The sequence below is a fragment of the Diceros bicornis genome, chromosome 4, assembly GCF_020826845.1.
Source record: "Diceros bicornis minor isolate mBicDic1 chromosome 4, mDicBic1.mat.cur, whole genome shotgun sequence".
NCBI lineage: Eukaryota > Metazoa > Chordata > Mammalia > Perissodactyla > Rhinocerotidae > Diceros > Diceros bicornis.
This window is the reverse complement of record NC_080743.1, coordinates 55,031,972-55,048,471: the sequence shown is the minus strand read 5'-3', so window position 1 is coordinate 55,048,471 and position 16,500 is coordinate 55,031,972. Positions and strand designations below refer to the sequence as shown.

The following is a 16,500-nucleotide window of genomic DNA, read 5'->3' as shown; positions in this document are numbered from 1 at the left end:
TAGGGCCGGCCCCGTGGCTTAGCGGTTAAGTGCGCACGCTCTGCTACTGGCGGCCCGGGTTTGGATCCCGGGTGCGCACGGACGCACCAATTGTCCGGCCATGCTGAGGCCGCATTCCACATACAGCAACTAGAAGGATGTGCAACGATGACATATAACTATCTACTGGGGCTTTGGGGAAGAAAAAAAGGAGAAAGATTGGCAATAGATGTTAGCTCAGAGCTGGTCTTCCTCACAAAAAAAAAAAAAGCTTCATAATATTTTGATAACTATATGTATAAAGTATATATATATACACTATATATGTGTGTATATATACACACACACACACACACACACACACACTATATATATATATATATATATATATAGTGTGTGTGTGTGTGTGTGTGTGTGTGTGTAAGTTTGACCCTGAGCCAACATCTGTTACCAATCTTTCTCTCTTTTTTTTTTTTTGCTTGAGGAAGATGGTCCCTGAGCTAACATCTGTGGCAATCTTCTTGTACTTTGTATATGGGATGCCACCACAGCATGGCTTGATGAGCAGTGTGTAGGTCTGTGCCTGGGATCCGAAACTGTGAACCCCCGGCCACCGAAGCAGAGCCCCCAAACTTAACCACTACGCCACCAGGCTGGCCTCTAATAACTATATATTTTTATAATAGCTTTATTGAGATATAATTCACATACCATATAATATACCTAAGTGAATAATTCAATGGTTTTTTAATATATTCACAGCTTTTTGCTATCACCACAATTTTAGAACATTTCATCACCCCAGAAAAAAATCCCATACCCATTAGCAGTCATTCCCCATTTCCGCCAGCCCTAGGAAAACACTAATGTACTTTCTGTCTCTATAGATTTGCCTATTCTGGATTATTCATATAAATGGAATCATACAATATATGTCTCTTGTGACTGCTTCTTTCACTTGGCATAATGTTTTCAAGGTCCATCCATGTTGTAGTATGTATCAGTGCTTCATTTATTTTTATTGCCAAATAATATTCCACTGTATGGATATACCACATTTTATTTATCTACCAGTTGATGAACTTGGTAACTATTTTAAATGACATCTATATAGAATATAATGTGTCCAAAACAAAACCCATGTTTCCTTTCCTAAACCTCCTACTTCAGATGTCCCCATATTAGTAAATGGTGCCATCATTCGCTCATGCCAAAAACTTTGAAGTTATCATTGATTCTCACAACCACAAATTCTGTTGGTTGTACCTTCAAAATAGATTCCACATCCAGCCATTTTCAACCTTCTCTGTAACTACCACCTAGTCCAAACCACTATCATCTCTTCCTTGAACTGTTATAAAAGCCTAATTGATTTCCTGCTGCTTCCACTCGTGGCCCCCACAGAGCAGCCAGAGTGATCAGTTTAATACATAAATCAACTCGTGTTACACCCCTGCTCAATACCATCTAATGGCTGCCCATCGTGCAAAAAATAAAATCCAAAGTGTTTACCATGGCCTAAAAAGCCAAAAGCGATCTGATCCTTGCCTACATCTCCTCTTTTACTCTGGTTCTAGCTACACTGACCTTCTTACTGTTTCTCAAGTACACTAAAAACATGTCCCTCCTTTGGAAGCTTTACATTTGCTGTTGCCTCTGTCTGGACCAGTTTTCCTCCAGATAGCTGCTTCGCTCATTCCCCCACCTCATGCAGATCTCTGCTCAAATATCTCAGGTCCTCCCTAATCACTCTGTCTAAATTATCACCTCCTCCCGCCCAGTCACAAATAGATTACTGAGCACATCTTATACCCCAGATGTTGGGCTAGTTTTAGTGAAACCTCACTCTTTTTTTATTGGCTTTACTCTAAGTTCCACCCTTTCTAATGCTCAGCAATTTAGCTATGTCAAGGGTAAAAGTGTAATTTAAATCATTCCCTTAGCGATCATAGTTTTTATATACTACTCTTAAGCAGAGCTTGGAGTTAGAAATATGTTAGCTTGTATCACAAAGTGATTTCCAAAAGAACTTTTTCCTCTTTTAGATCTTTAAACTAATCTCTTAAACACATTCATAATATATTTTCACCATAATTGCCCAAACCTGACTCGACCAATAGCTTCCATTTTCTTTCCCCACATGACCTACCTTGAACTTAACTGCCTTCTTTTATCCCTTTCCTATATCCAGTTGGGCCATACATTCAACTGGTTACCAAGTTCTGTCAGTCTAAGTTCTTAATATGCCTCATTCTTCTGTGCCCTTCCATTCCTACTGCCACTGCCCTTTGTCAATAAGCCAAAAATGGAATCATTAGACCTTGGAAAATTAGCAGTGGTTGGTGATTCTGGGCAAATATATAAAGATCGTTTCCCGCACTCCTTTATACCCTCTTTTATTATCTGCACACTTCCCTGAGGCAGCTGAAACTTAAACAGAGGAGGTTTTTATTTATTTTGTATTCTTTTCATTTTCGCTTAAGCCTTTTATTGAAATATACATAAAGTGCACATATCACAACTGTGCAGCTCAGTTTTCACAAACTGAACACACCCATGTAACCAGCACCAAGATTAAGAAACAGAACATTACTAACACTTCAGAAACCCCACCTTGTGCTCCTAGGCACTACCCTCCACAGGTAACTGATCTCCCGCTTTCTGACCAGTCTTATAACTTAACAGAGTTTTTCAGATAAATGGAAAAAGCTTAGATGGAGGAAAAGCTCATCTTAGAAGCCTGAAATGAAAATGAAAAGAAGTTGGGAAGGAGAGGTCTAAACAATCTAAAAAGAAGAAAAAAGAAAAGGGAGAAGGGAGGAAGAAAAGAGGAAAGGAGAGGGAATGAGCAGGGGAGGGAGAGAAAGTAGAGGTTTGAAGAGAGAATCATGCTACCTGGTTGGCTGCCCAAGAAATCCAACTGTGATACTCTTCTTAAGCTTGCCCTCTCCTTCCCCTGCTCCAGCCTCCACCTCTTTCCCCACCCCACCCCCACTGACAGGATTTTAATGTTGCAAGTTGGCACATTAAATTTCATTAGTGATCCATTCTTTTGGGTTAAAATTGCCCCCTTTTGGCTGAATACTTTTTAAATACAAATATTACAAGGAGTAAGCTGCTATCAGTGGTTGACACATAATAGGTGCTAAGTAAATTCTCTTCCTTTCTTTCTGTGATTTTTTGTGTGTGTGAGGAAGATCAGCCCTGAGCTAACATCCATGCTAATCCTCCTCTGTTTTCTTGCTGAGGAAGACCAGCTCTGAGCTAACATCTATTGCCAATCCTCCTCCTTGTTTTTCTCCTCAAAGCCCCAGTAGATAGTTGTATGTCATAGTTGTACATCCTTCTAGTTGCTGTATGTGGGATGCGGCCTCAGCATGGCCGGAGAAGCGGTGCATCGGTGCGCGCCTGGGATCCAAACCCGGGTCGCCAGTAGCGGAGCGCGCGCACTTAACCACTAAGCCACGGGGCCAGCCCATCTTTCTGTGATTTTCTTTAGGGCCTTCCCTGAGCCAGTATTTCACAGTGTAGCTGTCAACTAAATTTGATCTGATTACTTAATCCAAGTTTAAAGTGGCAACTGATAATGTTGATTTGGTATCTTCTGGGTAATATATTTGCACTTTAACCAGGAATTTCAATGCAATGGAAGGCAGAGGTGAGATATTTATAAGAAGAGAGGCTTTTCTGTTCTCAGAGGAAAAATTATAAAAGACTTTGAAATGTCTTTTATATATATCATTTATAATATATATAAAATATATATTTTATATATATATATTTCTACATTCCTAATTGCCCATGTATGTGTTGGTCTTCAGATTCTCTTTTGAATCAGTTTAACATCTTACTAGTTCCCTCATTTGCGTGAGTTATGATTTTACTTTTTTGAAAATTATCTTTAACACAATTGTTCTGATCACTTAGCTACTCACCCCAGGCTACACCTGAGCCCAGCCCTAAGAGTATAAATTTGTAAAGGAGGCAAGGAGAGGCTAGAACCTGATTAATTTCTGGTATTCTCAGTCTGGCCCATCAGAGGGTGCTAATGATATGTGTCTTAAACCTAGATATTCCTGCAGTCCCCCCATTTTTCATGGCCATTCTTCTATAGAATGTGGCTTAAGCACTGATAAATTTTACAGTGTTGTTCCCGGATATGTCATCTCACACCCTGAAAAGATTTATGTCTTGCCCTGAAAAATTCAGACATAAGCAAGAAAAAAGACTGAAAGATGAGGAATAAATATGTAAGAAGTTCAGGTCCTCTTCTCTCCTTACTTTCCCCGCTTCAATCTGCTCTTGTCCATGTATTTGCTCTTCTGTAAATGGGAGCACCTTTCACTCAGGAATTCGGAATTCACTCACCTTTATTCTCCACATCTATTATCATTTGTCTCATCAGCTCATCTCCACTCACACGGCCTCTGCCTTTGATCAGGCCTCTCAAGTCTTGCCTGGATTACCACAGCCAGAGATCCAGCTGGTCTCCCTCTCCCCTCCAGTCCAGTTCCCACATGGCTACCACAGTTAAATCTTTCCAAATCCCAAATCTAACCATATTATTGCCCTGCTTGAAATCAGAGGTTCCCTTTTGTCTTCATGAACCCCAATACGTCGCCTGACTTACAAGTCTCCTCAGGGCCGCAGCAGCCTGAACAGCTTCATGTCTTGCTGCTCCACACAGGTTCCCAGATCAGCTTTATTTGCAGTCTCTCCTTAGGGAGCTTTTCAAAAATACAGGTTTCCAGGCCCCAGCCCAGAGATGCTGATTCAACTGGGGTGAAAAAGAGCTAAGGAAACCTGTATTTTTATAAAGTTCTCTAAGAATTTCTAATCAACTAAGTTTGATAACCAAGGATCTAGTACATGGAGTTTCTTAGGGTTCTGAGTCTTTTCACATGAGGCTCCTTCTGCCTGACAAGTGTTTCTCCACCCTCTTTTTCTACTTTGAGTGTTCCCATACTGCCGTCAAATGTCATCCCCTCCAGGAAGCTGCCTTTGATATCCTTTCCCAGTGTAAATTGTCTTTATCTCTTATCTCCTCACTCATCTGTGAACAACGTGAAGAAACTGTCCTTTATCTTTGCATCCACGGTGCTCAGCACAATATCTAGCACATACCATGAGTGCTCAATACAGTTTATTGGATGAAAGAAGAGTCTTGCTGAGCTAACGAGATCTTACTCCCTCTAGGAAGTTGTTACTCCTGCTATAGTTTCTCTCTCCCTTTCTCATTATCTTTAGTCAGGGGTCAGTCCCCTCTAATCTTTTATAAGACAGGTGGTCCTCTAAATTGTCTTCTTCTTTCTCTCTTCCCCTGCCAATCTCCAAACTTCTATTCATCCTCATCGTCCCAGCTTAGGTTCTACCTCATCTGAAACATTCTTTCACCAGCTCACCCAGAAATGATCCTTTAAATATCTATAAATACAACTCATTTGCTAAGTGTCATATATTACCTAACAGTGTAGTTGTTTCTACACAATGTAAGGAATACAATGTGGTGCCTTACATACTTAAATACATGTGTTGCAGACCTACAGCTCATTCCCAACACATGGGTCACAGTCACCCTGTCCTAACCTCCTTCCCTATCATTATGCTCTGAGACTTCAACATTTGTGACTTCACATTTACTTGATTACATTAACATCAGTGACTCTTGTAGTCATGCCATATCTGCCACCAATTATGATTATTATAGGCTAGAGCTCACCATAACCTATAATTTCTCCACCTTCCTAGGTACAAACTGAAGCTTCCTTCTCACTGCAACCTCCTACTCTTATGACTGTCTCAGTCATTCCCACCAAATCTGAGCTTCATCTGTCTTGCCAGTTCTTCACCTCTTTCCCATTCTCCCAGTTCATCAATCTCATCCTGTCTTTCCTAAAGAACCTAGATGCCATGGTCTGCCATTTCAAACTGGCAAGCCAATCCAGACTTCCTCATTGTCCTCCCTCCACTGTTCCTTCTTTATCAGTCCTTTGCCCAGGTTAACTCAGGCTGTCTGTTTTCTCCATTCCAAGGCAGCCAGGAGTTACTGACCATGCCATGCTGATTGGGACTACTACAAATTCATACTTAGCTAATCTCAGGTCGATCTTTCTTGCTATTTTGAATCATTGTTATTTTCCATGGTGCTGTTTCTACCCACATTTTTCCTAGATCCTCTATTCTGCCCCGGCATCCTTTTTATTCTCAAAAGATTGACCTCAGAAAAGCACGGCCAGGCCGGCCCCGTGGCTTAGTGGTTAAGAGCTCGTGCTCCACTACTTGTGGCCCGGGTTCAGATCCCAGGCGCGCACCGATGCACCGCTTCTCCGGCCATGCTGAGGCTGCGTCCCACATACAGCAACTAGAATGATGTGCAACTATGACGTACAACATCTACTGGGGCTTTGGGGAGAAAAAGGGGAAAAAAAGAGGAGGAGGATTGGCAATAGGTGTTAGCTCAGAGCCGGTCTTCCTCAGCAAAAAGAGGAGGATTAGCATGGATGTTAGCTCAGGGCTGATCTTCCTCACAAAAAAAAAAAAAGAAAAGCACAGCCATTGAATGTGACTTCCCTAAATGTTTAGCCACTTCAAAATCTCTCTGTACCTTTTGCCTCCCACTCTTCATTTACAGTTGCCAAAACCAACCTGTCTGCCTCTCTCCTTCCTGATCTAATGATCTCCTCTGAGACTTTAATTCTTTCATTATATCTTCTTTAAAGTAGATCATTGTATTTTTAGTTTTTCTCTCTCAATTAGCCCCTTCCCCTTTCCTGAAAATGCTTGAGTCTTGCCTACCCTCCAAAAAAGAAAATCTGCTGCTGCTTTCTCTTCAATTTATTGCCCTAATTCCTTTCTTTGCTTTACTGTTAAATATTGCTACCACCTTCTCACTCTTTAACCTCCCTCTTTAACTTTTAGCTTTTGTCCCCTCCCTCTTTAACTTCCCTGTCACTTCTCTTCTGGTTCTTCTCCTGACCACTCTGGTCATTTGTCTCTGTGTTCCTTGCCAACTTTTCCCCAGGTTTCTGCCCTGGGACGTTTTTTTCTACTTTCTCCTTCAGTGATCCTATCTACTTCCACAATTTTACTTATATTTATGTGAAGAAGCCAAAATTGTATTCATTTTATTCAAATTCTACTTTTCTCCCAACCTCCAGATCTATATTTCCTAGAACCCTAGAATTTCAGCTATGGAGATCTCAGAGGCCATTTAGCTTTAGGTCTTCATTGGCTGGATATCTCCACCAAATGGCTCACCAGCTTTTAAAAAGTCAGTGTTTTCAAAATTGAACACCCCATTTTCCGTCTGCTTCCAATTCCATTCCCAAATCGACTCCTCTTCCTGAATTTATTGCTTCTACAAATAGTCAACTTGAGGCACACAGCCTCCTCATTCCCTATATTCAATCGGCTGCTAATTTAGCGGATTCCATTGCCACAGACTCTCTCAATTAGGTTCATTGTTTTCTATTCTAAACTACCACATTTCTAGTTTAAATCCTAATTATCTCCCACCTAGAGTATTGCAGTGGACTCCTGCCTAGACTGCCCACCTCTAGTATCTTTCTACTTGGAATTCTGAATTATCTTTATTCATTACCATCAGATTCATCTTCCTAAAGAGCAGTTCTGATCTCCACTCTCTAGTCTAAAAACCTGAAATGTCTTTCTTGGATTACTAAATTATTCACAAGTTCCTTATCCTGGCATTTGAAGCCCTCCATGTTCTGGACTCAGTTCTGTTTTTCTAGCCTTCATGCTGTGCCCATCACCTTGAATACCCTTCCTTCCTTTGTCTTTACCTGGTAAACTCATAAGTTCTTTAAAGCTTATTTCAAATACCACCTCAGTCATGAAGTGTTTTTTTTTTAGTCCCTAAACTGAATATGAACCTTCCTTTGAACCCCTATAGCACTGTAATAACACTTTTATTTCAGTGCTTACCAGATTTTGCCTTGTATGAGAATAATCTGTGTATTCCAGTGCTTCTCAAACTTTTCCATTAGAAGTGCACCTAATTATACAGAAAAATGAACAGATATGCCCAAGGCTATTTATCACAAGAAGTTCCCCAGAAAATTAAAATTTAATATGAATTTTTCAGTGTTACTAGTATTAGACTGTTTTTAATATAAAAATGCCATGCTTTTTGACTAACACTCCAGGAAGATATGTCTACTTAATCTTGGGGATTTAGGGTACCCCCGCACACTGTGAAAACTCGCCTCACACGCCCACTAAACTAAGCTTTGCAGGGACAGAGACTGCTTTACCATATACGTATCCTCTGTAAAACTAATATAGTACCATCTACAAACAGTCGCTCAAGAAATATTGTTGAACTGCGACTCAGCATAGGTTAACTACATAGTGTTAACTATATTTATCAAATGTTTACCATGTACCTAGAACTGCGCTGTTTCAAGGAGGTTGGTCCTCACGGGATGACCCTGAACAAAATAAAACTGTACGTAAGAGTTAAATCGTGGAACGTAAACCGTTTATGTTCTGCACGACTCGGGTTGGGGACTCAGTCTCTCCGCTCCACACACCAAATGACACATCGGAATAGTATTGAGTACCACTTTAAAGTCCATTCTGACCTCCAAATTATTTTCTGGAGATCGATAATTTTCTGCTGACACTGGGCAAAGCTTAATCCTCTCCACCTGAAAATAAAAGGTTTACATCTCTGCGCCCTCCAGTTTGAAGTTCAGTAAAGCCTCCCAGGCGCCGGGCGGTGGAAATGAAGGACGTCGGATCCCACCAAAGGAGCAAAAATGCCTAAGCTAGCAGCACCGCCCCCTAACATCCCCCACGGGCTTCCAATTGGTCCTTGTGCCTCACTCTCTTTCCAGATTGGTGTTCCAGCCTGCCCGTAAAACCCACCTTTAGCCAGCGCCTATTGGTAGATAGTTACGTCATTGCTTCAGCTATCCTATTCCCATTGGCTACCATGCGAAGGGGCGGTCGCAACGTCACAGGCAAGGGCCGCCATTTTGACTGAGCAATCCTAGTGACAGGAGCCGAGGCAGCAGCGCAGGTTGTCCCCGTTTCCCCTCCCCCTTCCCTTCTCCGGTTGACTTCCCGGGGCCCCTACACTACACAGTCCCGCCATGTCCCAGAAACAAGAAGAGGAGAACCCTGCGGAGGAGACCGGCGAGGAGAAGCAGGTGAATCGGAGAGGGTGCGGACGGGCGAGCCGAGGGCGACCGTGATGGGGCGGGAGACGGTCTCCCTCCAGTGCGGATTGGTCGCCATGGTCTCAGGCTCTGCAGGGGTTGGCCACCTCTTGCGTCACGCAGGGTGAGCCTCAGCACGGCGTGCTGCCTTGGCGCTGGTTAGTTGGGTCGGTTGTCAGTCAGTGCCTACCCTTCCTGATTGGCCAATAAGCCTACCGCTGAGCTCAGTAAAGCTGTGCTATAATTGGCTGAGCTCGGGTGTGGGGCGGGTGTTTGGAAAGACTGGGTGAATGAAAGGGGGCTGGTGGTCCCCGGGATGCGACGTGTGTTATTGATTAGTAGGGGTAAATGACCCCACAGCCAGGCTGGGGCCCGCATGCTAAATCCTCAGAAAGATGCAGGTCCAGGTAAAGACGTTTAAAAAGGAGCAGCACTGGGGGAAGGGAGAAGAGTAATTATTATCATGGCTAGTTTAAGGTGGCAACTTTCTCTAGAGACCTATTTTGATGATTGAGGATGGTCTGTTGCCCACCTTCTATGAGGACCGAACAAGATTGAAGAAGACTGGAGTTCCATACAGAATAACGGAGGTTTAACCTAGAAAAGACGCCAAGAGAGTCGTGACAAGAAAGACGCTACCCTATACCCCCCAGACTTCCATGGTAGTGGGACTTAGTTCACCCGCAATTCTGTGGTGAAAACACGCCAAATAAACCTGGAGTTTGTATTTATAACATTTAGTACTGGGCTCAGGGGTTCATGAAATACACCTGGTGTTATATCTGTGCCCGATTTTCAAGGGAAGGGAGTGTAATTTCACTAAATAAGGAGCCACAAATTGGCTTTAGGTCCTTTAAAAAAAGTCATTAAAGAAAAGGGCAGCGGAGCCCACAAAAGACAAGAAGAAAGTAACAACATGGGAGGTTCTGCAGGCTAATTGAGCTCTTGGCATGTTCCCCAAACTTCCATCGCTTGCCCTACTAGGGAAAGTGTTGATTTTTTGGCAGAAATTCGTGGGTAAATACTAGTGAACCTACTGTATCTTTATTTTCCTGAGGTTAAAAACAGTGTTATTTTCATTTCTGTTTACCCATCACCTTCCTACCACAATGTTTATGGAAATGCTGAAGCGATGCTGTCCCATTACTAAGGTGGAGATTTCTGGAAAAGGCTGCATAGCTAGTAGCCTCCTCCACAGAAAGACTTTTCAGATGACTATCTTAGACTTTGAATAAGGAGGGAACATCTCAGCAGAATTATCCCTTTTGATTTCCTATTTGACCTGTACTGTGTGTTAGGGACAGCCAGGGAACTTTCTTGCTCATCTTGTATCACCAGAAGCCCTGCTAGCTTTCTGTCTTCTGTGCTGAGTGAGCAATGGCTCGCTCTGTGATTAGAGTATTGTGTTTAGGTATTTAACCCAGTACTCACAGGTCACTGAGGTGGTTCCCTGGACATAGCATGAGAAGCAGCTTATCTTTTTCTTCTCCCAGTACAGTCATCTTAGCTTTAGGGATTTGAACAAAGGTCTAGCTTTATTTAAGAGCAGAGTGGAGACAGCATGTTTACAAGTGGGTAGATCTCCAGGAAAAGTTGATAATATAAAGGTTATCAGATATTAGAAGTAGTTGCTTCTCTGTCTTTAATTTTAGTGGCCCGTTTGTTTCCTCCAGGACACACAGGAGAAAGAAGGTATGCTGCCTGAGAGAGCCGAGGAGGCAAAGCTAAAGGCCAAATATCCAAGCCTAGGACAAAAGCCTGGAGGCTCCGACTTCCTTATGAAGAGACTCCAGAAAGGGGTATGGAGCTCAATCTTACTCTCTGACTTTGGAGCTAAAGGGGGCTTTGGGGATGAGATCTATAGAGAGTCTACTAAAGACTGATCTGGAGGGCCGGCCCCGTGGCTTAGTGGTTAAGTGCGCGCGCTCCGCTGCTGGCGGCCCGGGTTCGGATCCCGGGCACACACCGACGCACCGCTTCTCCAGCCATGCTGAGGCCGTGTCCCACATACAGCAACTAGAAGGGTGTGGGGCTATGACATACAACAATCTACTGGGGCTTTGGGGGGAAAATAAATAAATAAAATCTTTAAAAAAAAAAAGACTGATCTGGAGGTTTTGTTGTTGGGCAGTGGTAGAGAGGAATTAGAAACTTGTAAAGAGCAAGCAAGGCAAGTTATTGTCAATCCCTGATATGGTATCAGTTATCTTCTGTTTCCCATATAGGAAATTAAGGCTTAATGTCGGGGCATTTGGGTATGGGGAGTTGGGGGAATGAGGCAAGGATGTTGGAGGCTGGCATGCTGACTGCCCCCAGGCATTTGCCTGTTTGGATGCTGAGAGTTCTAGGACTGCACTTTTAGGATTAGAGCTAAATTTGGGGGTGCATCATTTCAGAAAAAGATCAAACTATCTGTCCTACAGAACTCCTCAACTTGAAATGAACAGTGGATTTCTTCAGACTCTTGAATTTAGCACCAGACATTAACTATACTCCCTCAAGAGACTTATTTTTCCTGTCCAGAGTGGTCCTCCTCACCAAGGGAGAGTCTACCTTCATAGCCATGTAGCTCCTGATCAGGTTTCTCAGTCCCCAGAGGTACCTAAAGCTGACTGAGGGATTGTAAGTCATTAAACTGGAGTGTGGTCCTCTGTGTGGATGAAATGGAGAGGGAAACAGATCCCTGTGGAGAATCTTAGTTATTGAGTCTTAGTCACAGATGATGATGTGATGCTGATTTGCACTTTACCTTGCTGTAGGCAAGGCAAGCGTGGGCAAGCTGTCACAGCCATGGAACATGTGTGGGAGTGGTGGGAGTCAGAGAGAAAGTACATTATCCTCACGAACAAGCCCAGTTTCTATTCATGGTCCGAGAGAATAAATTTTAATTTTGAGGTTGTTGGCTTGAGGTTGATCTCCTGCTGATTGCTAGGATAGCCCCAGATTGAGCCTTCTGTATTCTTACTCACTTCTGTTTCCCCCACACCAAGCCCATTGGAGGCTAATAGGTCCTCAGCAAGCCTTTATGAATAAAGTCAGTAATTTGTTTGAACCATCCTGTACTGCTGGGGCTACAAAGGATGTAAGGGCTATCTCTTAACTCCAAAAATCTATACTCCTAGCTGGGAAATTGCTTACATACCGAAAAAGCCAGAATGCATTGGGGAGAAGACATAAGTAAATGTGATTAATGCTAAGCTATGTATGCATGAGATTAATCAAAGAAGACTTGAAAGATCTGAGCGTGGATGGGGGTACATAATGGATGTGAGTCTCCTTGCTTTTGAGGAAGGCCAGAGCTCCTCACTCACCTAAACCTCTCTCTTGTGTCTTAGCAAAAGTACTTTGACTCAGGAGACTACAACATGGCCAAAGCCAAGATGAAGAATAAGCAGCTGCCAAGTGCAGGACCAGACAAGAACCTGGTGACTGGTGACCACATCCCCACCCCACAGGATCTGCCCCAGAGAAAGTCCTCGCTCGTCACCAGCAAGCTTGCGGGGTAACCTGGGCCCCCCTTCTCCTCCCCTTCCTCACCCACTGGACTTTTATATATCATAGGCAGGGATGGAATGGGCACCTAGTTAGATCTTCTCAGCTTGCTAGCCAGAAATGACTGTGATTCTGCTGGGGGCTGCTGAGAAGGTAATGTGAGTTGAAGAGGGGGTCTGAGTTCATTTCTTTGGTTAAATTAAGATTTCCACACCCTCATTGTAGCCCAGGTAGGGGCCCAGAAATAGGAGACTAGGATTGGATAATGCTGCAAACTCTCTTTTTCTTTTGTATGAAAAACTGGGGAGATGTGATTTCTCCTTTTGGAAGAGACTATCCCCAAATTAGTTAGGCTAAGCCTTGGGAATAATATGGTGGCTTTAACATCCCAAGGCTAACCTGACAGAGTTGGGATAGGTAGATTGATTGAGATCTGTTTTCTGTGCTTCTAAGTGTTTTGTCCCTTAGGCTGCTATTGCTTCATGTTTCCATTATGGCAGGTTTAGAGAATCTTCAAAAAGAAAAACTGATTTGCTTGCCTAAAACTACAACGCTCACTTAACCTCCCTTACTTAGTCAATGTCTCTTACAGTTTGCCCTGGCTTTTAAATAATGTAAATAGATTGGAGAACATTATTCACATACAATGGGCACCTTCTCTCTCTCTTCCAGCATGTTGCTTTTGAAAGTATCAGGGGATAGTGGAAAGAGCACTGGTTTAGGAGTCAAGATATCTGGGTTCTAATTCTACTCAGTCTCAGCAGAACTGATGTGTAACCTCAGTCAAGTCATTTAACCTCTCTGGATTTCTGTTTCCTCATTTGTAAAATAGAGTTGAATATAGATAAGATTGATTCTGAGTTTTAAATCCTGTAACTGCCAACTGAAAAGCTCTGTGCTATTCATTGTAAAACTAAAAGTGAGGAAGGCCCATGGGTGAGCCTACAGAGGGGAACCATCTGAAGACTACATGGGGAGAGAGGAAGTTGACATTTGGGGGTTATGAATTCAGGCAAGAGGGCCTTATAAGTATTATGATTTTGAGGGTCAAGAAAAAAAATTCTAAGAAGCTAGCCATGGAAGCTTCTTGCCTCTGCCCCCACCCACTTTCCTGGCTTACAATGTAGGCCTTCGCTGCTAAAAAGCTGCTCTTGCAGCTGAGCTGTAGGCCTGAGGAAACATGCTCAGTCATGCACGTGTGGAGTCCCACATTTCAGATGTAATCCAATGCCAGGTGTATTGTTAGGGAGACAAGAGGAGAAGGGATGATTTGAGCTAGCCTCCGGGGCTTAACACTACTGCAGGGCAGGAGCAGCAGGTTCTTAGGAGATGATTCACTCTGGAGGAAGCTAGAGAAGGTGGTTAGGGAGAGAGAAGAGGAACACTGAGAAATTTCTGCCTTCCTGGAGCTCAGTAACCCAGCTCCTGTGTGAGGAGAAGTAGCAATGCTGATTGGTGAACAGGTAGAGGGAGGGGATTGCAGGTGGCCAGCATCTTCAATCGAGTTACCACTAGCTGGGCCTGAACCTTACTGAATGCAGCCTGCTAGTTATGACGGAGAGGGCCAGGGAGAGAACTGTTCAAGAGAGCAAGAGTGTGTAATCCTCTCACCTCACCAATTCTGAGAGGCCAAACACTTGACCCGATGAGAATGACTGATGAACTTGCTGATGCGCACGTGGGGAGATGGTGTGCGTATATACTTCTCTCTTGACTGGCCATTCATTTTTCAGGCTATCATTCAGACTGGATAGGAAAAAAGTTGGTGAGGAAGGAATGGAGAGAGCAGGATCCCTGGATTCCCTGGCCCCCACACTCCCTGTCACTTATAATTGTATATAATTTTTGTGTTTCTTGCTCCATTTCCTCATGCTGTCTTCCTTAGTCTAAAGTCCATGTGGGAAGGGGAAAATGCTGAACATCCTTGTATAGTTTCCTGAACTGTCCCAGCCATGCTGTACATAGATATGTCATGTTATTATATATATAAATATATATATAATTTTGTACGTTTTCTTCATCTCCGATCTTCTCGAATTTTGTACTTTTTTCTTTTCTGTCTAAGCTGCTTTCTCTATTGGTCAGTTTGAATACTCAAGACAGGTCACAATGAGTCTCGTTTTTAGGAAGGAATAGAAGAAATAGGGAGATCAGAAAAACTGTTGGTCTCGTTCTCCACCTGGTTATTTTCAAGGCTAAGGAAAAAAAAAAAAAAACTACATTCTGTATTTGCCACCTGTTTCCACAGCATGAAGTACATAGCTTCCATGGCAAATAAGAATCATTTCAAAATCCAAATCCAAATCGCTTTGATTAAACCTAGCTTATTAAATCCACTCAAAACAACCTGTGTGTTGTCTGGCCCTGGCCTCCACACGGTCCACCACTTCATCACTGTGTGCCCCCAGTCAGTCTCCACCCCTGCAAGTGGCTGTGGCCAGGCCTCTGAAACTGAGCCTGCTCTGAGCCAGGCAGCTTACACCCCTGCAAAGCTCCAGTTATTTTGATCTTGTCCAAAGAATTGTTTTTCTGTCTTTGTTTTCATGATATCTCCAAAAGACAGAGAACATTTTGTTTTGTGGATAGGAAAAGACTGAAAGTCTCTCTCTCTCTTTTTTTTTTTTCCCCCCACAACTTTATGGATAGGATTGAAGCGTGTGCCACTTAGCCTAGTGATTGAATGATTGTTAAGTGTGAAAGAGTGATGGGGTAGAGACTGGGATGGAACTGAGAGTTTTTTCCCTTATTACTTGACTGTTTTCTTTTTCTTCTTCTGTGTTCGTCTGCAGTGGCCAAGTTGAATGATGCTGCCCGGGGCTCCACCAGATCCTGAGACGCTGCCCCCCTGGGTCCTTTGCTGGCTCCTGCCCCTTCCTGCTTTTGCAGCCAGGGGTCAGGAGGTGGCTCGGGCGCGGGCTGGAGAGGCAGAAGCCCCTGCCCGTCGGTGTCCCAGCGCATGGAGCCCCTTGGGCTGAGCACCAAGACCTTGAACCTTTTTTGTTTTTCTTTTTTTCCAAATAACTGTTGGGAGAAATCTCAGTGAAATTCTGGGGGTGGGGGTGGGGGATTGAGGGCGGGGGTGGGAGATTTGGGAATATGAATTAGGGCTTGGAGTTGATAAAAACTTTCCTGACTATCCTCCTTCTTAACCATATGGCTGGTGTGGGGTGGGTATGAGGGGGAGGAAGTGGAGCAGACTAAAGATGAGGGGTTCTAATTCAGCTCTGTGGAAAAATGCCTTGTTTGCTTGGATGTGGCTGGGGATCTGGTGTCAGATAAAACAAACTGTCCATCTAAATATGACAGATGCACACAGTTCCTCTGGTTCTGCAGAGCAAGCTGAGAACTCAATTAATGTTAATTGTTCGTTAAAAAAAAAAAAAAGTGCTGTCCTTGAAATAGATTTGCTGTGGGGAGAAGGGCAGTGAGTGTGGGGAGAAGGGGCCATGAGCGTGGGGAGCCCCACAGAGCCCAGGGGACTTTTCCAGTATTTGAAATAAAAAAGAAAAGAAGACCCATGAAAAAAACCCAACCCAGAAATACTCTGAAGCAGTTGGTGTGTTTTATTGGGGTTTGGGGAAAGGGAAGAAAATAAGACTGAAGACACCATTCAGGGGAGAAACTGGTGTGGGGCCCTGAGTTTCCAGGGAATAGGAGCCCTTAATTTGGGCTGTAGCTGAGCTTCCCTTTTCCATCACTTAGGGAGAGGGAGCGGGGGTGTTGGCATACAGACCAGGGCTTTTTCCTGTCCATCCTTTTGTTTCTGTAACTAATGCAGAAGATGCAGCAACCTCAGGTTTTGGCTCACAAAATGAGGGATTTGAGATATTTGATCTAAATGATTTAT

At 43.4% G+C, this 16,500-nt stretch overlaps 1 protein-coding gene across 3 annotated transcripts; it reads left to right on the top strand.

Annotated features, from left to right (window-relative positions):
• The first annotated feature begins 8,967 nt into the window (after positions 1 to 8,967).
• On the top strand, positions 8,968 to 15,720 carry ENSA (endosulfine alpha). 3 transcript variants are annotated; one of them, XM_058539060.1, is made up of 4 exons: positions 8,969 to 9,152; positions 10,814 to 10,960; positions 12,497 to 12,663; positions 15,443 to 15,720. In XM_058539060.1, exons 1-4 carry the CDS (start codon positions 9,096 to 9,098, stop codon positions 15,456 to 15,458), a joined length of 387 nt encoding a protein of 128 aa, XP_058395043.1. In that variant the 5' UTR covers positions 8,969 to 9,095; the 3' UTR covers positions 15,459 to 15,720. The 3 variants fall into 3 exon arrangements, with proteins under 3 accessions (XP_058395044.1, XP_058395043.1, XP_058395045.1); XM_058539062.1 differs by having other exon boundaries at positions 8,971 to 9,152; positions 10,835 to 10,960; XM_058539061.1 differs by lacking the exon at positions 15,443 to 15,720 and having other exon boundaries at positions 8,968 to 9,152; positions 12,497 to 14,673.
• Positions 15,721 to 16,500: the final 780 nt, after the last annotated feature.